The sequence below is a fragment of the Gobio gobio genome (genome assembly GCF_949357685.1).
Source record: "Gobio gobio genome assembly, chromosome: 14".
Taxonomy (NCBI): Eukaryota; Metazoa; Chordata; class Actinopteri; order Cypriniformes; family Gobionidae; genus Gobio; species Gobio gobio.
Window position 1 is genome coordinate 31,546,326 of NC_137107.1, and position 24,165 is coordinate 31,570,490.

The following is a 24,165-nucleotide window of genomic DNA, read 5'->3' on the forward strand; positions in this document are numbered from 1 at the left end:
AACTTGTGTATTATTTAAGCTATATATTTTTTTTGTTGCCATTTTTAGGTTGTCGTTTTAGAGGTTACTTTGTCATGGCAATGAAATTGTAAAATTGGACAACTTTATACAGAAATTTAGTAAACGGCTTGTTAACTTGCGTTTAAATGGATAGTTTACCCAAAAAGGTAATTTACCCCATAATTTACTCACCCTCAAGCCATCCTAGGTGTATATTATATTCTTCTTTCAGTCGAACACAATCAGAGTTATATTAAAAATATCCTGGCTCTTCCAAGCTTTATAATGGTAGTGAATGGTAAATGAGATTTTGAAAGTCAAAAAAGCTCATCCATCCATTCTAAAAGTAATCCATATAGGGCTGTAGCTATCGAATATTTTAGTAATCGAGTATTCTACCAAATTTTCCATCGATTAATCGGATAAGAAGTACTTTTTCTTTATTAAAGAGCAATACTAAATATACAATAGAAAATAATTTAACTAATTTTAGTTTTATTGCTGAAATTGCATACATTAATATCTGTGAAAGCTAAATCAATTTAGTGCATTCAATTGCCATATTATCTTCAAAATGCAAATATATAAATAAAAAACACATGGAAAATTATTTACTATTAAACCTACAACCTATAAATCAAAATAATAGTAATATAAATGCCTAAACATTGAATTTATGTCGTGCAACTTAACTTTCAAGCTTCAGCTCAGGTATGACACAAGCCTTTACTATCTTTGGAAGGCTTTGTGGCTTTTGTAAGAAGCAAAAAAAATATTGGACAGGAAGGAAACTTGGAACAAGAGTAGAGATGGGCATACTAGAGATGTGCGGATCAGCTCTAACGTCACCGAATCCGCTGTTAAAAACTAACCATCCACCCGCACCTGTGATTTTCTCTGATTTAGATATTCGCACCCGATCGTCACGTCACATTACAATTATTCACATTTTCAGTGTTAAGCGCAATGCTTTCATAACATATAAGCTACACTGAAGTAGGTTGCTTTTTAAAAAAAACCCCTTCTTTGGCGAAATTACATTTCTTAAATAAACCAGGGTCGACAACCTATGCAGCACACGGAGGAGTAACTGCTGGAGCGTGAGGAAACACGAGAGGTGTGTTTGTGTTTAATTCAGATAAAGTTCGTTGCACAGATCTTGGCTACATTTTGAGCTAATCATTCATCATAGTAACACAGCTTGTTTTATTAAGTTAGGAGCTATAAATAGCCTGTGATTAAAGCTACACTGTGTGATATTTTCCCCCATCTAGCGGTTAAAAGGTATATGACCATCCAGTGAATATTAGTTTCTCTTCCTCTCAATTCCGATTTCGTTTTAACTCCTACGGTGGCCGATTTAGTCCAAGATTAATATGGCTTCCAGTTCGACCTCGTCCATATTCGACACGGTGCCATCGAGTGTTAAAATGCGAAAGGCAAAGCTTGAATTCACGGGTATGTCCCTCTTTGGTTGATGTACTTTCAAGATGGAGGGGCAACATGGCGACCTGCATTCGAACCCATTACCGTATGTATTTTCAATGGCATATTATAAACTTACGAGAATACTTTATTACTTGAAAGAAGTAAATATGCATTAATGAGCACATATATTTTTGAAAGAACTAAGTGTTTTTAGCTAAGAACAAACTAAAAAAGTTACACAGTGTAGCTTTAAAGTGTGAGATTTAAATTTACGCAAATCAATGAAAGCACGCAGCTCTGAAAGCATGAGCGCTGCGCATCACGCGCACACAACAGTTACAGCTTGTTCTGCTCTTTGTTGCGCTTAGCTTTGAGAACATTTTAATGGTGTATTTCGATGATTATCAAGTGTATATAAAGTCCCATTAAACATTTCACACACACATCACAATGACGGTGATGCATGTACAAACTCCATTCATGCTGGTTATGTGTTTCGAGTGCTGGTATCTCTTCAGCCGACGCACGAAGTTCCGTGAACTGCCGCAAATGAAGCTTAAAGGGGTGATGAACTGAGAAATCAACTTTCCCTTGAGCCTTTGATATATAAAAGTTCATCGTGATATAAGAATATCCTGTAAGTTTCAGAGCTGAAAACGTCCTTGTTAGTCAAAGAAAAGCTTTTATTGACACTAGGCCCAGAAAACGAGAGCTCTCAGAAATATGTCGACCATTGACGTCACAGGACGCCTCAACAGATAAATATGTACGTCTGATTCTGTAGCCCCGCCCACCGACTCGTGGAGCTAAACGGACGGCTCTCGCTACCAAGCTATAAACATGGCGAAGGGAGTAATATATTGCGCTGTGCCTGGTTGTGGAAGAGAACAGTCCCTGCATAAGCTTCCTTCTGATTCTACTATTAGGAATGAGTGGTTGAACCATAGACCGTAAAAAAATATGGACGACGCGACTTCATTGACTTCTGCTTACCATAGTTGAAGCTTTCGTAGGCCGCACACAGCGCTGACATCTTGGGACCGAGTCTGCACAGTAGCGATCTCGGGACCGGAGTTGCGCAGTAGAGAGCAGGAAGTAGAGGCGCGATTATCAAAAGCCCGCCCACACTCACACAAATGAAGAACAATTAATTATGATGGTGTGAAATAAACAGTTATGGAAATGTAGAAATGAAAGCTAAAGCTCCAATCTCCTCCCAAAAATCCAGAAAAAAGTCCGTTAGTGCCTCAGTGACAACTTCACTCAGAGAAACCGTCAATTTCAGCTGTCAATCATGACGTCACACCCCCCGTTTTTATAGTATCAAAATAACTCACTAAAACTAAAATTATTTAAAAAACGAACACTTGAAATGAAATCATCGTGATAAAAACTGCCTAAAATGACAGAAACCATCTTTTGTAAACAATTATTTGAAGTGTAATTGAATTGTTTAGTTTGTCTCGTGTCCATTCTAATACATGGAGGGGTGGAGTTTATGAGCTATACTGGGACCGGCCACCGGGGGGCGATCGAGGCGGAAGCTTCAGTTTCTGAGAGGAGCACTGCAGGCTTGGGTTGAACCAGCTCACATGGTAAAGACTAGGCATGTGCCGGTATCAAATTTTCATGTTGCGATTCATTGCTGAAGCTTTTATCACGGTATACGGTATTATCACGATATTGAAATAAGTTGCCAAAAAAGTGTTGTCATACTATAACAGGTTAAATCACTTTCTTATAACAAAAGAACCAAACATTTAAATAAAATAAAGCAATACACAAAAATGTATAAAGTAAACAAATATTTAAAACAGATTAAAGTGCAAAATAATTATAAAGAACAATAGGTATGCTTAAATGTACATTTAACTAAGATTAATACATGCTTTAGAAGTATTTTTCATTGTCAGTTTGTTAATGAAGGAACTAATGTTTAATACTGGAGCCTTGTAAAGTGTGTGATTGAACAACAGTCAGAACATATTCAAACAATATCTAGGGCATGTAATTTAGTCCAGATTAAAATATAAAATGCAAGTTTGAAAATTAATAGCCTTAAGTCTTTAAGTATTATGTATTAGGTTATGTGATTACTGGGGAAACGGCTGCATTTCTGCTGTTCCGTCAGCGCCCTCTGCTGTCGAAGAGTGAATGTGCACTTCAGCGTCTCCTCATTCCGCCATGTGCTCAGCTCATGCACGGTCTATTTACATCAGTGCGCGTGTTGATGGGTAAAGTATTCTTAAAATTCATTCTAAAAATCTGAATAATTCGTAATAAATAATTATTCACGGTATTTTGAAGTGCCCACGATAACAATATTGTGCATGTTCATTATTGCGGTATATCGTATTACCGTTTACCGGCACATGTCTAGTAAAGACATTGCACGTTTGTTCGTTTCACCACGGAATCGATTGTAAACAAGATACAGGTCGAGAATAGATTTGCAGAAGGAGTGAGATTAAAACACAAAAAGCTGAAGCTCATTAAATATGCAAATCTTATCCAATCCTAGCCGTGGGCGTTCACTTCCAAGTCTTCAGTAAGGCATCTTGAGATGAGCTGAAACCGAAAGTGCTTTTTACCGTGAAATGAGAGTTCCGCGTCATTATTAAAACCAACACATTAATGATTTATCTCTCATCCACCCGCAATTTTTATAATGTTACTTTTTATTTCTTTACCCACCTGACCCGCGGATATAACTGCAATCCGCACAGTATGCGCTAGTCCTTACACAATATCTTTCTGCAATATGACCGTGTGTAGTTAAATGCATTACATGAAGCTTCGAGGCAAATGATTTTGCCTTGATGCTTTTTTGAATTTGAGTAACTCGAGTTACTCGAGGAATCGTTTCAGCCCTAAATCCATATGACTCCGGGGGGAGTTAATAAAGGCCTTCTGAAGTTAAGCGATGCATTTTGTAAGAAAAATATCCATATTTAAAACTTTAGCCTAAAATAACTAGCTTCCGGCAGATGACCGTACGCATGTCTACTTGCGGCAAAAGAGTAACTCGTAACCTGGCGCATGACACATTGACGAACACGGAAGCACAGCGGATGGAACAAAACAAAACACCGGTCACAAATTAGAAGTCTAAAACAAGACTTTTTAAAGTGAAATGTCGGAGGATTTCGATATAAAAGAAAAGGAGCTTGAGTTTGTTGCCCAGCACTATTTGTTTGAACCGCGAGAGGCATCAAAGCTAACACTACTCCTACATCATGCATCTTGTCACGAGTTACTCTTTTAGGCTATAAAGATTTAAATAAAGAAATTTTTCTTACAAAAACACATTGCTTTGGAGCCATATGTATACATTTTTGCTTATTTTAAAGTTCTTCTTTTAAAGAACCTTTTTAGTAGCAATCAACATAGTGTTGTCATTTAAGCTTTACTTGTATTAATCCCAGGATATTCCTTTTACATGCTCTTGGAATGACAGGAAGCTCACTATACTGCCATGCTGGCACATCTTTTTATTTTTGGATAGCTTCGTTTTGCATAATTGAATGTGTCTTTATGTGCATTTGTGCTTGCAAACCTGTCGAATCTATTTCTGTTTGCATTCTTGCATGTGCTTCCTCATGTCCGCTGATGCACTGCATTTATTGTTTTGCTTGTGACATGTCTGTTGTCCCCTCTGTCCTCCTCAAAGATGATGCACCGTCCTGGGATGCAAATTCCACCCCGGTTGCCCCGCGCCACCCCGAACTCTGCCATTCCTCAAAACCCCGCTGCCATTGGAGGACAGCAAATGCCACAGGTATTTACCGCAGGGCTGAGTGCAGGGTCTCAGCGCTGCAACCCAGTGGGTGCGTACGTCTGTGGCTTTACACTTGAGCGAAGGCTGTCCATAATCCACACTCATCTGCCTCCCTTTACCCCCACTCCCACCTCAATCAGAAACATTTAGTCAGAAACTACCCAGAAGCAAGTGAAATTGAAATGAAAACGTGTGTGGCACAGGTAAGTGGACTGGATTTTGTTAGTGAGGAAGCTAATAAGCAAACATCTACTGGTTAAACAGCGCCATCTACTGGTGCTCTTCAGTCAAAGCGAGCTGATCTTGACTGTATTTCTGTTATCTCTAGGTTACTGGCTTCACCAGTGCTGTGCCCGCTCTCCTCCACTCGTCGATTTACTTTGAACCCATTTTAATTTTCCCTTTCTCCTAACTTCTTCAAAGGGTCAGCAAATGATGTCATCACCCTCCCCGGTTCAGGTGCAGACGCCCCAGTCGATGCCACCTCCCCCGCAGCCTCAGCCATCCCCCCAGCCTCCTTCCTCTCAGCCCAACTCTGTCAGGTACAGTAAAATAGTAAAATGTTTCTCCAATATGTATAAACTTGCAGAAGGTTAATTCAACCTTTTTTTTGGCCTCTAGCTCTGGTCCGACCCCATCTCCTGGAGGTTTCCAACCCAGTCCCTCTCCCCAGCCATCCCATAGTCCTGCCTCTTCACGCACTCCCCAGAGTTACCCCCTCCAGGTACCTTCACCTGGCCCCCTGAATACACCAGGTACAGAGAAGATTTCTTGTTTTTTTATATATGTCTGTCTGTCTGTCTGTCTGTCTGTCTGTATGTATGTATGTATGTGAGTGACCCTGGACCACAAAACCAGTCACAAGTCGCAAGGGTATATTTGTGGCAATAGCCAACTTTGTATTGGTCAAAATGATTGATTTTTATCTTTTATGCCAAAAATTATTAGGATATTAATTAAAGATCATGTTCCATGAAGCTATTTTGTAAATTTCCTACCGTAAATATATCAAATTTATTATTAGTAGTTATATGCATTGCTAAGGAATTCATTTGGAAAACTTTAAAGGCGATTTTCTCAATATTTAGATTTTTTTTTGCAGCCTCAGATTCCAGATTTTCAAATTGTTGTATGTCGCCCAAATATTGTCCTATCCTAACAAACCATACATCAAGCTTATTTATTCAGCTTTCAGATGATGTATACATCTCAATTTAAAAAAATGACCCTTATGACTGGTTTTGTGGTCCAGGGTCATATCATTTTTTTTATTAATTATAGATAATGTGTGTGTGTGTGTTCTCAGTGATAGCCAGAATTTAATTTCGGTGCAACCCTGTTTCTTTGGATTACAGGCAATCCAAACTCTGTGATGAGTCCAGCAGGGGCCTCACAGTCTGAGGACCAGCTTTACATGGATAAACTGAAGCAGCTGTCAAAATATATTGAGCCGCTACGCAGGATGATTAACAAAATAGACAAAAATGAAGGTACTGGAGACTTCTTCTCTTTTGGTGCTGATTTATTTTCTCCCCTTGATTTTAGTGCTCATGCTTTATGTTTGGTCTTTACAGACAGGAAGAAGGATTTGAGCAAAATGAAAAGTTTGCTTAACATTTTGACTGACCCAAACACAAGGTAAGAAAGTAGGCACTGAACACTCTCTAGTGCTGATTTTGGTTTATGATTAAGGTTGCATTATTACTGTCTTCCACTAGGTGTCCACTTAAAACACTACAGAAGTGTGAAATAGCTTTGGAGAAACTAAAGAATGACATGGCAGTGGTGAGTAACGTTTTTTTCAAGATAGGAAGTCAAAGGTAAGTTGTGATGTTCATTTAAAAGCAGTAACAGATTTCTACAGTGACGTCTTGACTTTTGTTTCCAGCCGACTCCTCCCCCTCCCCCAGTGCCCTGTACCAAAAAGCAGTACCTGTGCCAGCCGCTGCTGGATGCTGTATTGGCCAACATCCGTTCCCCGGTTTTCAACCATTCACTTTACCGCACGTTTTCTCCTGCTATGACAGCAATTCATGGACCCCCAATCACGTAAGATCAACAGCTAAACTGTATATTTTTTTCATCATTTCAGGTCGGTTACTAGGGCTGCATTTATTGGATCTAATATTTTGAAATATTGTTACAAATAAAAGCACATTTTTATTGGAATATATTTTAAAATGTAATTTATTCGTATGATGGCAAAGCTGAATTTCATCTAGTATTCAGTCATGATCCTTCAGAAATAATTTTATATGCTGATTTGATGCTCAAGAAACATTTTATTTATTATTACTTTTTTTTAAACAAATGTATATTATACATTTTTAAATCACAATAGAAATCATTTTTATAACAAAGTATATTACCATGTAGTTAGTCATGTGTATGTATAAATTAATGATCTCATTTTTACTAGCTGCAAACCAAAAGATAATCGTAACAAATGACTAAGTATTGCATAAAAAACAGCTTCACGATAGTTATAGTTTTGCATTAAAAACGAAACCATTGTATGGTTTAGGACTGTAAAATAAAAATTTGAATTTCGATTATTCGTCGAATTGACAAAAAAAATGCAAATTAGAATTTTTGGTAGAGGCGCGTGAGACATGACATTGACGGAACTGATGCGGTTTGTTTATCCAGTACAGCGTGGTGCGGTTGTGTTGTTAATCTGAAAAAAGGCAGAAAAAACAGTGGAGTCAGAGAGAAAATGGGCAACCTGTTTGACAACGTATATAGTCAGACACAGAGCAGTGCAGAAGAAGGCAATCAGGGCTTTGGAGTATGAGATGGATATAAATGAAAGATAAGATTGCTGACGAAAATCCTCTCAGTTGGTGGAAAAATCATGCGGTATAACGTTATATGTATCCACATATTGCGCAGCTGACAAAGACATACTTGACCATAACTCAGCAAAAAATGCTCAACACTCGCTGCAGGTCAAGTTTCCTGTTTGGTGTTTTTGGCGAACAATATGTAGATGTTTAGTGAGTGGAAATGGATTGTTTCTGAGTGTCAGTTTTAGGGGTGTAAGAAAATATCGATATTTATATATTAAATTTATTTACATCCAAGATTCGTGGCTTTGTGTTCGGTTTAAACCACAGACTGTATAAAACCCAACCGCTAGATGGCAGTGTTATCTCAGAACGTAACTGACGCGGAGCCGGTGAAGCGCATGGTGAAAGGTGCGTGCATCGCTAGTGTTTGTATTAGCAAACCCAGCTCACAAGATGATAGAATTAATCCGCTCCCGCGGAATACAGAGCTGAAGTGTGGACTCATTTTGGCTTCAGCTATAAAGAAGCCACTAAGGAAGTCGACAAGAGTCATTTTGTTTGCAAAATAGGCCAAGTTAAAATCCAATACTCGGGAAACTCATTGAATCTGAGAGCTCGCTTAACATCCCGACGTCAGCCACGCTGCTGAGATAGAATATGTACTGCACGTTTTCCTCTCAGTAACAAAATAAACACACAACAAAATTGACAGCGGTGGCAGCAGAACGAAAGCATCTGATCGTAGCGATGTGGATATGGATGCACCAGCTCTGGAGTTCAGTACTTTAAATAGCACTTTATACAATAGACTGCTTTAAAGTAAACAGCTTTACAGTATTAAATATAAAACAAACAGTCATTCAGTCATGGAATGGACTATGCAATTTCTGTTGTTAAATAGTTTAGAAATGAAAAACTGCTATACTGTGAACCTTTAAAACATATACACAAAGAATCCTGCACTTTACTATTTCCCTCAACTTAGATTGCACAAAATAGTGATATAAAATATACTGTATTAATTAAATAAAATAGTTACTTGTCAGGTTTTATTCATATGGTCGTGTTCTTTATTCTTAAATTAGATCTTTAAAAAAAAAAAACACAAAAAAGAAATATCGCAATATATTTCCTTTCTTACAATATCGCATTATATAACAATATATCGTATCGTAATGCGTATCGTATCGCCAGATTCTTGGCAATACACAGCCCTAGTCAGTTTGCTATTTTGTGTTCACATTACGTTGTCTGTTGAAGCGTTTTCTCAGGTTACTGATGCACTTGCAGTTTTATGCACTTTTGTTACCTAATTTTCCTTACATGCTCATCAATGAAATTATATTTTATTTAATAACAATTGTTTGAAAAGTTAATGCTCTGTAAAAAGTGAATGTCATTTCATTTCAATAAAAGATGTGATGCTTGATTTGGTTTACATTTGCTTGTTGCCCTCTCTTGCGCCCTCTTGTGGGCATAGGATACAAGACAGTACTTTTCCCCTCTAAAATTAAGTATTGCCTTTAGAATTCGAATATAATTCGAATTTTGATAATATTTTAGCTTTTCAGCCATTTTGACAGCCCTAGTATGGCTTATACCACCCAGCTTAAACTCTGCGTGGGGTTATTACAGCTTAGACAACATATACTTATGTATATATACATGTTTATCACTTTTGTGGTAATCACAGTGGTTTATGAAACTTCAAAGGGTTTCCTTTAAAATTACACCAGAATTGTGTATTTAGACCACTGTATGTGGGTATGGGAAGCTTTTCAATTTGGGTTCCAAATCCAGGCGGAAATCCCAAAAATGGTCCCAGAGTTTAAGAGATTAACTCGTAAAATAAACATTTTAGAATATATATTCCTTCGTTACAGGGGCCCCTCGATTCCTTCCCGTAAACGGAGGCTTGAAGATGACGAGCGCCAGACCATCCCCAACATTCTTCAAGGGGAGGTGGCTCGGCTTAATTCCAAATTCCTGGTCAATCTGGACCCATCCTTTTGCAGCAACAATGGAACGGTGCATCTCATATGTAAACTAGGTCAGTTAAAAACTTGTGCCTACTATATGCGTCCTGTACATGTAACCATTCACTCTAGTGTTAGACCCATGACAACACTCTCAACATATATGTCTGGGATTGGCTGCAATGATCTAATATATCTGTTGATAGACAGATCCGCTGATAGATGCCTGCTTTCAAACGCTCCCGTGTGTATCTGTGCAAGTGTTCAGTAAAGAATGTCAAAGATGTCTATTTGCAACGTTTTTGAAGCGTTGATCATTTTTAGCCAATCACAGGCATATAGACTGAACAAAATTATAAACGCAACACTTTTGTTTTTGCCCCCATTTTTCTTGATGTAAGACTTTTTCTATGTACACAAAAGGCCTATTTCTCTGAAATATTGTTCACAAATCTGTCTAAATCTGTGTTAGTGAGCACTAGTGTTGTAGTATTCGAGATCGGTGAGACCACTTTTTAAAGGTCTTGGTCTCGTCTCGGAATCGACTGCATTTTTACTCGGTCTCGGACGAAGAGGACTTGGAATTTTATTTCAAGACCGGTCAAGACCACAACTGAGGGCATATCACAAAATTATTTGCTAACATCATTACTGTGATTAGGCATTAAACTTCCGACCAAGAACTTGACTTGTGTTTAAATTTAAATGTTTTTAGTTTTTACTGATTGCTTTATGGTGGCAATTGCCCCTCCCCGCGCAGTCACCCCCCACATCGCATCTCAACACACACACTCCACACGTGAATGCGGGAGACATGAGCAAGCTGTGCCGTCACCGTGACCGTGGCAGTCTGGGAGATGTCAGCTGTTAGACAATTTGGCTACCTAAACCACAAAGAGTTAATTTGCAAAAAAACATTCAAAAGAAAACATACAGCAGTGTGTAAATTCTGCAATGCAACGCTTACTGAGACGGCTGGGACCACGTCAAACTTTTATCGACATTTAGAAAGGAAGCATAAAGAAAGGTAAGCTAAGTGCAAGTGATGATAGCAAATTTTGCTGTACCAAAACTCATGTTCACCCATCCCCATAGTACTGGGCGATATTAACCAAAAACATGAGTCAAACCCTTAGGTCAAAGCACATTTTAGTTAGATATTTGTTAAAACAAACTGTAGTTAATCAAAATAAAATGCAAATACAGGGTTTCCTTCCCCGTTGCACAATAACGTTACCAAAATGTAAATGAAAAAATATGTATGTAAAATAATTAGCCTACTAATGCATGGATCTATACATATTCCACCTCCTGTTATTTACATTTATTTAAAGGGTTAGTTCACCCAAAAATGAAAAAAAATGTCATTTATTACTCACCCTCATGCCGTTCCACACCCGTAAGACCTCCGTTCATCTTAGGAACACAAATGAAGATTTTTGTTGAAATCCAATGGCTTCCAGAGCGTTATGAATCAGCGGTTCGGAGCGCCAAAGTCACGTGATTTCAGCAGTTTGCTGGTTTGACGCGATCCGAATCATGATTCAACACTGACTCATATTCTAGTCACTTTATAATATTAATATTGAACCACTGTACTCGCATGAACTGATGTTTTTAGTACATTAATGGGTCTTGAGAGAGGAAATGTCATTGCTGGCTATGCAGGCATCACTGAGCCCTCGGATTTCAACTAAAATATCTTAATTTGTGTTCCGAAGATGAGCATATTGGCGTAGGAACCTGGGGGGGATGGGGGGGACGTGTCCCCCTCAATATTTGAAAATGCTGCATGTGTCCCACCCAAAAATTAGCCTATACCGCAGGGACAAAAACTGTACATTTGGAACTTTTATTTTGAAAGCGCGAGTGCGACAAAGATGATATTCGGTTTTGCCAGCAGGTCAAAGCCAAAGTGATTGGGCCATAGATATGGATAGGTCCCATTTTAATAATCAACATTCGCCCACTAGCTTCATATTCTTCACTTTTCACCTATAGTCGGACTCGGAGCATCTGATTGGCAGAGAGAAGTTAACATTACACTAGGAACATACAAATACGTTACCGGGGCGCACCAGCTTTGAAATGGAATACGACTCGACTTTGTTTGAGGTAAATTAGTCTCAGTCAAGCAGTTGATATATGCAGATCCAGAGCATCCCAAACATGCTCAATGGGTGACATGTCTGGTGAGTATGCTGGCCATGCAAGAACTGGGATGTTTTCAGCTTCCAGGAATTGTGTACAGGTCCTTGCAACATTGGGCCGTGCATTTATCATGCTGCAACTTGAGGTGATGGTCGTGGATGAATGGCTCAACAATGGGCCTCAGGATCTCGTCACGGTAGCTCTGTGCTTTCAAAATGCCATCAATAAAATGCACCCTTGTTCGTTGTCCATAGCATACGCCTGCCCGTACCATAACCCCACCGCCACCATGGGCCACTCGATCCACAATGTTGACATCAGCAAACTGCTCACACCCACACAATGCCATACACGCTGTCTGCCATCTGCCCTGTACAGTGAAAACCGGGATTCATCCGTCAAGAGAACACCTCTCCAAAGTGCCAGACACCATCGAATGTGAGCATTTTCCCACTCAAGTCGGTTACGATGACGAACTGCAGTCAGGTTGGGACCCCGATGAGGACGACGATCATGCAGATAAAGCTTCCCCGAGACAGTTTATGACTGTTTTGTGCAGAAATTCTTGGGTTATGCAAACCGATTGTTGCAGCAGCTGTCCGGGTGGCTGGTCTCAGACGATCTTGGAGGTGAATATGCTGGATGTGGAGGTCCTGGGCTGGTGTGGTTACACGTGGTATGCGGTGGTGAGGGCGGGTGGATGTACTGCCAAATTGTCTGAAACGCCTTTGGAGATGGCTTATGGTAGAGAAATAAACATTTAATTCACAAGCAACAGCTCTGGTGGACATTCCTGCTGGCAGCATGTCAATTGCACTCTCCCTCAAATTTGCGACATCTGTGGCATTGTGCTGTGTGATAAAACTGCACATTTTAGAGTGGCCTTTTGTTGTGGCACACCTGTGCAATAATCATGCTGTCTAATCAGCATCTTGATATGCCACACCTGTGAGGCGGACGGATTATCTCGGCAAAGGAGAAGTGCTCACTAACAGATTTTAGACAGATTTGTGAGCAATATTTGAGAGAAATAGGCCTTTTGTGTACATATAAAAAGTCTTAGATCTTTGAGTTCAGCTCATGAAAAATGGGGGCAAAAACAAAAGTTGCGTTTATAATTTTGTTCAGTGTATGTTGAGCATGTGAACACAATGGCCAATCAGAGGTGTTTTAGAATCTGTTAAACAGCACTCAATATACTAGTGGGAAATGCTGGTATTGTCACATTTTTAAAATGTCAGTACCGAAGTCGGTACCCATGACCATGCTAATTCACTCCTGGCACTGTCTTTGTCTAGATGATAAAAATCTTCCCAGTGTTCCCCCTCTTCAGTTGAGTATTCCAGCTGACTATCCCGACCAGAGCCCCCACTGGGAAGATGACGGTCAGCAGTATGGTGAGTCTTTGTGCATTAACTGTCAACATGCTATCTTTGGCTTTTAAAATGCAAACCCTCTTAAGCATCCAGTTTAAATGAAAATGTAAAATGTATGAACTGAACACTTCCTTACCTTCCTCTCTCTGTTTTTTTTTAGATGCCAACCCCTTCTTGCAGACTGTGCATAAGAACATGACCTCTAAACTCCTTCAGCTTCCTGACAAGCACTCGGTGACGGCATTGCTGAACACCTGGGCTCAAAGTGTAAGACAGGCTTGCCTTTCAGCTGCTTAGATGTTTTCCCATCAGCACTAGCAGCCCAGTATAATCTTTGCACCTCTATGGAATGATGGCAATATATTAATACTTTCTGTCTTTTTTATTTACATGAATAATCATCTGTTTTCTTTATTCGAGTACACTAAAGCCTTAACTGTTTGTGCATTGCTTGATCAATAAAGTCATTTAAACAGCCGTTTCAATCTGAACTCAAATACATGTAGTTATATAACCACATGACTGGTCCTTCAGCGCATAGTCCTCTGTAGACGACGTCTCTGCACAGCCTGAGTTCTCCTCTGTCTGTCTGCTATGTTGTTGTTGAGGGTCTGTTTGAGGGCAGGGAGGATCACTTTCTCGACTTTACTAGCCTGAGATGCAGGTCTGTTCAGATAGTAACAGAGCAAAGGTTGATATCTGCAAAACGGACTTGTTCTTGGCAGGCAGGTTAGAAACAAAATATATATCAGAAATGTACAGGCATTGACTTACAGTCCTCTAGGCAGTGTTTGGAAAGAAAGCTGAGGAAATGTCTCTGAATCCTCAGCTCTGCCCCGAAAAAAAGAGGGTAAATGGTTAAACGTCATCTGGAGGTATCTCAGTAAAAAAAAAGTCATATTTTTGCTCCATAATGTATATTAAAAATTATTCTCACAACTTTTGTAATTGTAATCAAATTTTAAAGCTACACTGTGTGATGTTTCCCCCATCTAGCAGTTAAAAGGTATATGACCATCCAGTGAATATTAGTTTCTCTTCCTCTCAATTCCGATTTCGTTTTAACTCCTACGGTGGCCGAATTTTGTCCAAGATTAATATGGCTTCCAGTTCAACCTCGTCCATATTCGACACGGTGCCATCGAGTGTTAAAACGCGAAAGGCAAAGCTTGAATTTACGGGTATGTCCCTCTTTGGCTAATGTACTTTCAAGATGGAGGGGCAACATGGCGACCGGCTATCGAACCCCTCACCCATATGTATTTTCAATGGCATATTATAAACTTACGAGAATACTTTATTACTTGAAAGAAGTAAATATACATTAATGAGCACATATATTTTTGAAAGAACTAAGTGTTTTTAGCTAAGAATAAACTAAAAAAGTTACACAGTGTAGCTTTAAAGGGGCTATATGCGTTTTTCTGAAATTTAAACTCGCGACTGACACCTGTGGCCAAAAAACAGAACTGCTCTCATTTTCTGCTCGCTCTCGCAGCGGTGGTGACGTCACATCCGCAGACAGCGCGGGAAAAGACGACCCGCCAGAAAATAGGAAAAATAGGATACAGGCTTATAGGTGCACCCACTGTGAGCGGACAAGGTGTCAGTATGCTCATCAGGAGATGTTTGAGTCAAAAATGGTCAAATAAAAAGGCAATTGTTACGTTTATTTTGGGGAAAAAGTTGCATATAGCCCCTTTAAGAAAATCATATAAAATGACACATTTTATTCCCATTTATAATATTAATATAAATATATAAATATAATATAAAATTATTACCGGAAAATAATGGGAATAGTAATAGTTGGGAAAAATTAAAGGTTACACTTTATTGTAGTGTCCTTGTTACATATGTTACATGTACTTACCATAGTAATAACAGTAAATAAGTTATAATTACATGCAACTAAACCTAATCCTACCCTAACACTATGGTAAGTACATTTAGTTACTAAATATTGCTCCGTATATGAATATATAATTACACTGTAACAATGAACCCTTAAAATAAAGTGTAACCACATGAAATGTGTGCATGTGTGTGTATTTTGCAATACATGAACACAATAAGTACATTACATAAAAAAATGTTAGGTACAAAGACACCTAATATAAAGTGGGACCTATATTTTTAATATTTTCAAGACAATTAACTACCATTTCCATTATATGAAATGTAGTGATAAAGAAATTACCTTTTACCATCAGCAAGATAAGCCTTGGTCAAAATGTAATTCTCTGCAGTGATTTTCTTGTTGAACACAATGTCTCTGAGAACAGCCTTCACACGTAGGATCTGAGAGGAGACGCATTAAAACGCATTATATAATCATTATTGTATATTGAGTGAGAAATATGATCTCACCTCCTGGGACTGCAGGCTATTAGCGCTGTACAGTTGGCGTATGATGACCTCACATTCCTGTAGGGTGGGAGGTCGAGGGGCCTGAGATGGACTACACTGGATCATTAGAGGCTGAAGAGAAGTGATGAACCCTGCTTTGGCTTCTGAAGGACCTTCTGTTCTGTCTGCTGTGAGGATCCCTGAAGAATTTGATCTAGTTTCTCTATATTTTAAAGAACTGCTGTAGGTATTAGAAGAATGTCACTAATGTATGTATCCCCTTCATCTTAATAATAATTATTATATAAAATAAATATTAAATAATAATAATCTTTGCGAGCACCTGATATCTGTGCTTTGTGATGCCCAGATGTCCAGAGTTTGCTCCAGATAGTTCTTTCTATCTTTCTGGAATTTGTTGCTTTCTGTGTGATGCCTCTGGATACGGCTGGATCCTGACATGGAATTTTTGCGCAGTAAGTTTCAGTAAACTATAATTGTCATAAGGTTTTGATTGAGAAAATGTGAGAGAGAACAGAAGTGTCACTTAACCTTTACTGCTCGACTTTGGAGGCTCCATTATCAGCTTATACTGCAAATCTGTAGCCACATACAGACAAAAAATAGCGAATTGTGAATAATGTTTAAAATGTCCAATATAATGCTCGTATGATTTGTGTAGGGAAACGAGGCCTAAATGTCACTTTTTAATTCCTCAGAATAGGTTTATTTTTGAAAGTCCTTGAAATCTTGATAACCAAAAAGTTATTTTAGGATATATTTTAAGTTGATTATTAAGATATACGTTTTTACTTTGTCCAGGAAAAAGGCACAATGACCATTGACTTCCATAGTATTTTTTCCCTATGGTGGTCAATGGTTGCTCTATCTGCTGTGTTACAATCATTCTTCAAAATATCTTATTTTGTGTTCAGCAGAACAAAGAAACTCATACAGGTTTGGAACAACTTGAGGGTGAGTAAATGATGACAGAATTTTCATTTTTGGGTGAACTATCGCTTTAAGAACATTGTGTTTAACAAGCAGTCCTTTTTGTGACAACATGCCGCATTATATGGGAAAAGTTGTTACAATGGATATCTGATGTTCATTGATGATGATATGAGAATACTTTTTATTTATAACACCAATCTCAATCTATCTATAGCGTTATGGTGTAATTTAGTGGCATTTCACAAAAATAAACAGTAAAACTAAATTTATGAAATGGAAAATATAAAAATATTGTTCAATGTGAATCAAATGTGTTGAATTTAATCTAAAGTGAATTAAATGTGAATCTAATCAAATGTGAATAGAATGTCAATCAAATCAAATGTGAATTGAATGTGAAGTGAATTTAATTGAATCGGATGTGAATTAAATGTGAATTGAATGTGATGTGAATTGAACCGAATATGAATGGAATTTAATTTGAATCAAATGTGAACCGAATCAAATATGAATTTAATGTGAACTGAATCTAATATAATGGAATTGAATGTGAAGTGAATTGAATCAGATGTGAATTAAATGTGAATTGAATGTGATGTGAATTGAACCGAATATGAATGGAATTTAATTTGAATCAAATGTGAACTCAATTGAATGTAATGTGAATCGAATCAAATATGAATTTAATGTGAACTGAATCTAATATAATGGAATTGAATGTGAATTGATTTGAATGTCTTTTTTTATAGTTTTACCCAACATAAAACAATAATGAACATTAATATAACATTTCAACTGATAAAACACGTAACAACTTGTCCAAACCTGACATTTATGAAATATATCCCACAGTTGTTTCATTTTTAACCCAAGAGCAAAAACAAAAATATGAAATTGCATTTATTCAACATTGCATCCGTGACTGTGACAACTAGTCCAGTACATTAGCAAAAATACATTTCTCTCACCCGTTTGATATTAGCAAAATACCTTTACATTTGATCGATTCAAACAAATCTCCTTTTGACAATGAGAAACAAAACACCAAAACGTTTGTCTATGTAAACTGATCCTTTGCCACCCACAGCGGTTACAAACGCCATTCTTTCATTTTCTTCTTTCAGCAGTTCGACGTCACCAGGCAACCTGTACTAAAGTATTACCTCTGATACCCCTGGCCCTGACAGAAGGTGCCCGTCCTCTATAATAATACACTTCACCTTAAAATGAACATCCTGTCATCATTAACTCGCTCTCGTGTTGTCCTAACCCTGTATGACTTTCTTCTGCAGAAAAAAAATGACTACAGCCTTTCATTGTAACTTTCCTAATAGTAAAAGTGGTGACTGATGCTGTCACTCCAGCTGACATGTTTGTATTTCACAAGAAAATCATACAGGTTTTGACAACACGAGAGTGAGTAAATGATGACAGAATTGGTTTAACTATCCCTTAAACTCACAGGCAAGCAGAGAGATTATTATAGCAACACAGGCATCATTCATATTATGTTCTGGTCATATTTTTCAGTAAAGTACGTCACATAAGAATGTTGTGTTGTATGTGTGCGGACAAGTATGTCACACATCAATGCGCATGAAAAGGCCATAGCATTATTCCTGTAATATACAGAAGGAAAAGTAACAAAAAATTACCTTTATTTTGCCGTTTTAAACTATCTATTTCGCCATGTAATTTCTCCAGAGTTTCTCTGTGCTGCTTCTGTAAGAAGTCAATATTCCTCCGCAGCGAGTCGACTCGCGTTTCCATTTCGCCATGAAACAAGTTAGATTCCCGCAAAGATTTTTACGTCACATGCGTCTCATCAGGCGGATGACGTTTCACTGCCACGCTGCGTCATAAATCATGTTCCACACAATAAACCTGCCAATACATACAGTCACAGATGGTATTCGTGGAGAGGGCTGGTGTTTTCAAACACTGTACACTCCTCTCGCACTGGAACTTTAGTCTTGAAGCGGCTGCTACGGTAACAGCACTACTTCCTCCAATACAGCGGGGAAATAACAGATTTAACAGTCATTGCATTACTTCTTGGTGTGAAATTAGGCCTACGTGTTTCTACAGCAACAAAAATCCAGTACACAAATAAGACACTCATTATGTTTAATGAAATGCAGCCAGTTAAGCGCAAATGTTTGATTGTTCTGACATTGGCAAAACACCATTATAAATGAATTTAATGACTGAAAAGCTGGATTAACCACATTTCATAGTAAAAAAAAAAAAAAGCATTAAATACAATATTCCTGGTTCACTTTGTCATTAAACATACCAATACACATTCAGTGCAAATACTGTATAAAAACCTTCATGCACCTTTGCTTGAAGTTTTGTATTGACATTAAAAGAATAAAAAAGGCATAATGAATCTCCATCTACTGAGTCTTTAGTTTTTCATTAAGGAAATTAAAGAGGAGCTCATACAGAAAGCTGACGAGGAGAATGAGTCCAGTGCTGGAGAGAACACCGAACGATAGTAGTGCAAACAGCATGTAGAGCAGGAGGAGGATGAGGAGGGTGCGATAGCTGGCCAGAACCCGCAGGCTGAGACGGACTCGCTGAGGACGTTCCCTCATCTGCCGCGTCAGCGGACTCTTCCGCCGTTGCTCTGCCACAACCGAGGAACTGCTCAGGTAGTGTCGTCCTAGTCTGCCCAGGATGTCCTGTCGAGAACACAGCGCTTCCATGTGGTCTCCCAACTACAGAACACAAACAATATGGACACATTTGACTGAAATTAAATGCAAATGAAAGACCATAATAAAGGTTTCATTGTGCAGGCTAAAGCAATAACCTTACTCTTGTATTAATAAAGGTCGAGATCTGGAACATCAGTCGAACCAAAAAAGCATTTTCATAGCTCCTGATGGGTTGAAGCTCTGGGTCTCCTTGATATTCGATTTCAAATCGGCGAAGACCGTTGATGATCTATAAAAAGGAAAAATATACATGTAGAAAGTCATTACGATTGGCAAAACAAATGCTGAAGATGGTCAACATTCTAAAACTCACCTGCAACCTGCCCAGGTCTGTTAACACAAGGCCATTCTCACTCGGGACGCAGTCTGGCAGTTGTTTAGACGCCCCTTCATTGTCTACAGATGCCACATTGACAATCAGCTGAGACAGCTGCCCGGCATTTAACTGTAACAACATAAGGACCAAAATTAACTAGTTCACCCTTCATTTTATGTAGTCAACTACGTACTGTAAATAAATACATGCACCTCTGTTCAAAAGTTTGTGGTCTGTAAGGTTTTTCTTCACCCGAAAGAAATTAATACTTTTATTCATATTATTATAATATATAATTTAAAAGTGACAGTAAAGAACTTCATAATGTTACAAAGGATTTCTATTTCAAATAAATGCATTCTTTTGAACTTTGTTCATCAAAGAATCTTATTTTTCCCCACAACATTAATAAGAAATGTTTGGGGAGCAAATAAAAAACACAATTTCAGCTTTGCCATCACAGGAATAAATAAACATTTAAAAAATATTAAACAGAAAGAGTTATGTAATATTTCACTGTATTACTCTTTTTACTGTATTTTTGATCAAATAAATAGTCTTTGTATGCCCTTAAAAAATAAAAAACAATTACAGACCCTAAACTTTTGACATGCATCCAAAATAAAAGCAGGAATAGACTGACTCGGAATATTTGACAGAGATAGTCTAGGGCTTTGTCCAGGAACTCGTGAGTTTTCTTTACACCCTCTCCCAAATCGTCCATCTCTCCTCCGCTAAAGGTGTTGTTGTGATCCAAGGAGCCCACGCCAAACCACGAGAGAAAAGAGTTGTTTGAAGCCATTTCTGTAGAATGATCCGATATCCGTTTAGCAGTCTGTCGGGCTTGGGCGATAATCTGGATGAGCTTTAACACCTGGAATTGACAGAAGGAATGATGGTCTATAATATTCCTTTCTGTGGTAACAACATTCATGAAAACCTAACCTCTTATCGCATACATTCAACACTGAGTGATTTTGCAAGAAACACTAACTCTTTTTAGCACATCTCGCATTAATTGTCAGCTTACAGTTTTCCGTAAATCCGGACCAAACATCAGGTTATACTGGCAGTCCTGGCCTTCCAAGCTATAAACATGACTTTTGACCTTGAAGACACTGTCCGTCCCCATTGGCTGGCGGGAAGAAAGGAAGCTGCCACCATGTGAGGGTGTCAGGAAGACACGGTTCTGTCGTTGGAGAATGGCATGCTCAGGCTCCAAGAACAGCTGCTCACCTGGAGATACAAACAAACAAACAAAATCATATCATAATAAAAATCCATGGGGTGTTCTACATGCGGTCTATAAGAATATGAAACACTACCCAAAAATTCATTAATTTATATTTCTAAAATACCTTTCTGGATCATCTCTGACAGGTTTGGTTGAACAAAGACTTTGGCAACCCTAAAGATCATCAGTGCGTTTTTGGCATTGACCAAGTCTGTGCGCATGGCTCGATTCAAGAAGCCCTGGAAAAGCTTTGTGTACATGAGCAGATTCTCCTGGACAAATGACGCCCTGTAAATGACAAAGACCAAAAACCTTTTTGGTACACACTGATGTGAAGGTCGCAAACTGTCAAATTAAAAAGTAAACTTTTTGAAAGAACTCTAATGCTCACCCAAAGCAGCATTTATTTGATCAAAATACAGTAAACATTCATTTTATTGAATATTAGAACAAATTTCTTCGGCATTAGTTAACAAACTGACAATGAAAAATACTTCTAAAGTATTTATTAATCTTCGTTAAATGTAAATTTTAACATTTAATAACATTATTAAAATCAAAAGTTGCACTACTGTATGTGTTATTTAATGGACCTGAGCTAACATTAACAGTTGTATTTTTTAACTGACGTTATCAAAGAAGAATAACTTTGTAACAAATGTAGCTAATTGCTCTTTGTTAATGTTAGTTAATGCATTAACTAACATAACTACTCGTGAGACCTTATTGTAAAAGTGCTAGCATACGTATTGTTCTTTATAATTCTTTTGCACTTTAATCGTTTGAAACATTTGTTTACTTTATACATTTTTGTGTATTGCTTTATTGTATTTAAATGTTATTAAGAAAAAGTTATTACACCCGTTATAGTATGACAACACTTTTTTGCAACTTATTTCAATTAGGCCTGTCACTTTTAGTCGATACAATCGACTGTGTCGATGCTGTTAATTAGTCGACGTCAATATTTGTAGTCGACTGGGTAAGTTGGGTACAAAATTAAATTATATTAGTACCAGTACTTTAAAAATGACAGCACTCTAATAAGAGCAGTATTTCTTAATTTGCGTCAATGTGTGACAGCAGGAGTGAGGATGTGTGTGTGAGCCCCACTTCCACCGTTCACTTAACAATGAAAGCAGAACAGTCAAATATATATGCGCAGCTCAGGGAAAAGAACGCAACAGAAAAGTGCGGCGCGGCCGGAACGCGCTCACGCTGCTGGACTCTGACCTGAAGCACAGCTGAGTTTCACTCAGACAGATCGCGACGCCAGTTTTGCGGATTATTGGGTTTGAATGGTAAAAAAAAAAAGAAGGGGGTTTTAACCCTGAAACAATGATAAAACAATGAATAGTAAGTTCTGTCATATTATTCAATTACTTTAACAGTTTTTTGCCATGGTATCGATTCAGTATCGGTATTGAGGTACTTTAGTCTGGTATCGTATCGAAGTCATAATTTTGGTATCGTGACAACAGACACTATTCTATATAGAACGTTTTTGCTGATATTCTCTTTTTTGGTTATGTTGGTTTACAAATTTGTACCTTTTAAAATGTTTACTCTTTTAGTTTTACATTTTGTCAAGGGCTTGGTTGCATTTATACTTTTTTATAGTACACTACTGAAGGCAAACATTGCAAGTTAGATTAAATGTTTTTAAGTAAAATTGTTAAAAATGATTGTGATAAATTAGTCGATAGATTAATCGATATAAAAATAGCCGTTAGTGGCAGCCTTAATTTCAATATCGTGATAATACCGTGATAAAAGCTTCAGCAATTAATCGCAACATGAAAAATTTATACCGTCACATGCCTAATCTCAACAAAGGAGAAGTGCTCACTAACACAGATTTAGACATATTTGTGAACAATATTTGAGAGAAATAGGCCTTTTGTGTACATAGAAAAAGTCTTAGATATTTGAGTTCAGCTAATGAAAAATGGGGGCAAAAACAAAATTGTTGTTTATCACTTTGTTCAGTGTGTGTGTGTGTGTGTGTGTGTGTGTGTGTGTGTGTGTGTGTGTGTGTGTGTGTGTGTGTGTGTGTGTGTGTGTGTGTGTGTGTGTGTGTGTGTGTGTGTGTGTGTGTGTGTGTGTGTGTGTGTGTGTGTGTGTGTATGTATGTATGTATGTATGTATGTATGTATGTATGTATGTATGTATATATATATATATATATATATATATAGATAGACACAGACACACACACACACACCATTTGAACGGTAGTGTATGTAATCCTTTAACAAGCATCCAATATATAAAATACCATTTATCAGGAACAGTTCTGTTCTGGCCATCTGCTTGCATGTTATTTTTTTCTCCAGTGTATCTCCAGGGCTGGATGTAACTAAGCCACGTCTCTAGTACCTAAAACAACAAAAATAAACATGGCATTAAATTTAATGCATTTCTTTAGCATCACGACCCTTACTATGCTTTGAACAGCACAACGTTTATTGCCAAAGTATAAAGTAGGCTCCAAAATGTCAGTAAGCACTCAAGGACATTTACCGCTCTGAATGAGGCGTCCAAAGGCCAATGACCAAAGCAGTGTTGAAGAAAGACATACAGCTTCTGCTGGACAAACCTTTGCACCACTACACTGTGGGAGACAGAGAGTGGAGGCTTATTGACAGAGCAGTAAAACAGAAGACAGTTCAATCAAGACACCTGATCGGGTGAATCTTTACGACATGCCACCTTAGATTTACAGATGTTTTAGTTCTATAGCCTGATCCTCAGGACAAGTTGACAGATGCTAGCAGGCTGTAAAAACCCACCGCTTGAGCTCCTCCAGAGGACTGCTGTGGGAGTGGGCAGAGGGCGAGGAGGAGATCGACTCCGGTTTCAGGCTGCTGGAGAAAGCATGCAGATGCTTGACTAGGAGACGCACAACAAGGACGTGCTCCTCCGTAGGCGTAAAGGGCTCCTAAGACATCATCCAAACACAAGTCAGACTTTTAAGATCATAAAAAAAAACATCTATGAGACCCCATTTATACCTGGTATTAACTGGTTTGACTGACATTTACATGCAGTGACAGATTACATGAACGTTCATTTAAGGAACCCAATTAAA

The 24,165-nt window shown here is 38.2% G+C and overlaps 3 protein-coding genes across 15 annotated transcripts in view; 1 reads left to right on the top strand and 2 right to left on the bottom strand.

Moving 5' to 3' along the window:
* The window catches only part of med15 (mediator complex subunit 15), a 25,296-nt gene extending 11,319 nt beyond the window's left edge, over window positions 1-13,977 (top strand). For 4 of the 9 annotated variants that reach the window (XM_079835822.1, XM_079835816.1, XM_079835818.1 and 1 more), the window contains 10 exons: window positions 5,099-5,206; window positions 5,630-5,748; window positions 5,828-5,961; window positions 6,562-6,696; window positions 6,781-6,844; window positions 6,925-6,991; window positions 7,095-7,255; window positions 9,879-10,045; window positions 13,421-13,519; window positions 13,659-13,977. In XM_079835822.1, the coding sequence (XP_079691948.1) occupies window positions 5,099-5,206; window positions 5,630-5,748; window positions 5,828-5,961; window positions 6,562-6,696; window positions 6,781-6,844; window positions 6,925-6,991; window positions 7,095-7,255; window positions 9,879-10,045; window positions 13,421-13,519; window positions 13,659-13,795 (1,191 nt within the window). In that variant the 3' untranslated portion in view covers window positions 13,796-13,977. The remainder of the gene's footprint in view (window positions 1-5,098; window positions 5,207-5,629; window positions 5,749-5,827; window positions 5,962-6,561; window positions 6,697-6,780; window positions 6,845-6,924; window positions 6,992-7,094; window positions 7,256-9,878; window positions 10,046-13,420; window positions 13,520-13,658) is intronic. The other 5 variants (XM_079835823.1, XM_079835824.1, XM_079835819.1 and 2 more) reach the window with 2 other exon arrangements.
* On the bottom strand, window positions 13,887-18,572 carry ccdc74b (coiled-coil domain containing 74B). The gene is made up of 7 exons (XM_079835830.1): window positions 18,457-18,572; window positions 16,400-16,447; window positions 16,191-16,302; window positions 15,869-16,088; window positions 15,699-15,799; window positions 14,273-14,329; window positions 13,887-14,164 (listed from the first exon to the last, which is right to left on the bottom strand). Exons 1-7 carry the CDS (start codon window positions 18,569-18,571, stop codon window positions 14,029-14,031), a joined length of 789 nt encoding a protein of 262 aa, XP_079691956.1. The 5' UTR covers window position 18,572; the 3' UTR covers window positions 13,887-14,028.
* Window positions 17,690-24,165, bottom strand: part of smpd4 (sphingomyelin phosphodiesterase 4) — a 14,572-nt gene continuing 8,096 nt past the window's right edge. For all 5 annotated transcript variants that reach the window (XM_079835829.1, XM_079835827.1, XM_079835825.1 and 2 more), the window contains 9 exons: window positions 23,867-24,015; window positions 23,598-23,688; window positions 23,353-23,453; window positions 21,199-21,362; window positions 20,871-21,076; window positions 20,484-20,714; window positions 19,838-19,969; window positions 19,625-19,753; window positions 17,690-19,524 (listed from right to left, as the gene is read on the bottom strand). In XM_079835829.1, coding sequence (XP_079691955.1) covers window positions 19,201-19,524; window positions 19,625-19,753; window positions 19,838-19,969; window positions 20,484-20,714; window positions 20,871-21,076; window positions 21,199-21,362; window positions 23,353-23,453; window positions 23,598-23,688; window positions 23,867-24,015 — 1,527 coding nt within the window. In that variant the 3' untranslated portion in view covers window positions 17,690-19,200. The remainder of the gene's footprint in view (window positions 19,525-19,624; window positions 19,754-19,837; window positions 19,970-20,483; window positions 20,715-20,870; window positions 21,077-21,198; window positions 21,363-23,352; window positions 23,454-23,597; window positions 23,689-23,866; window positions 24,016-24,165) is intronic.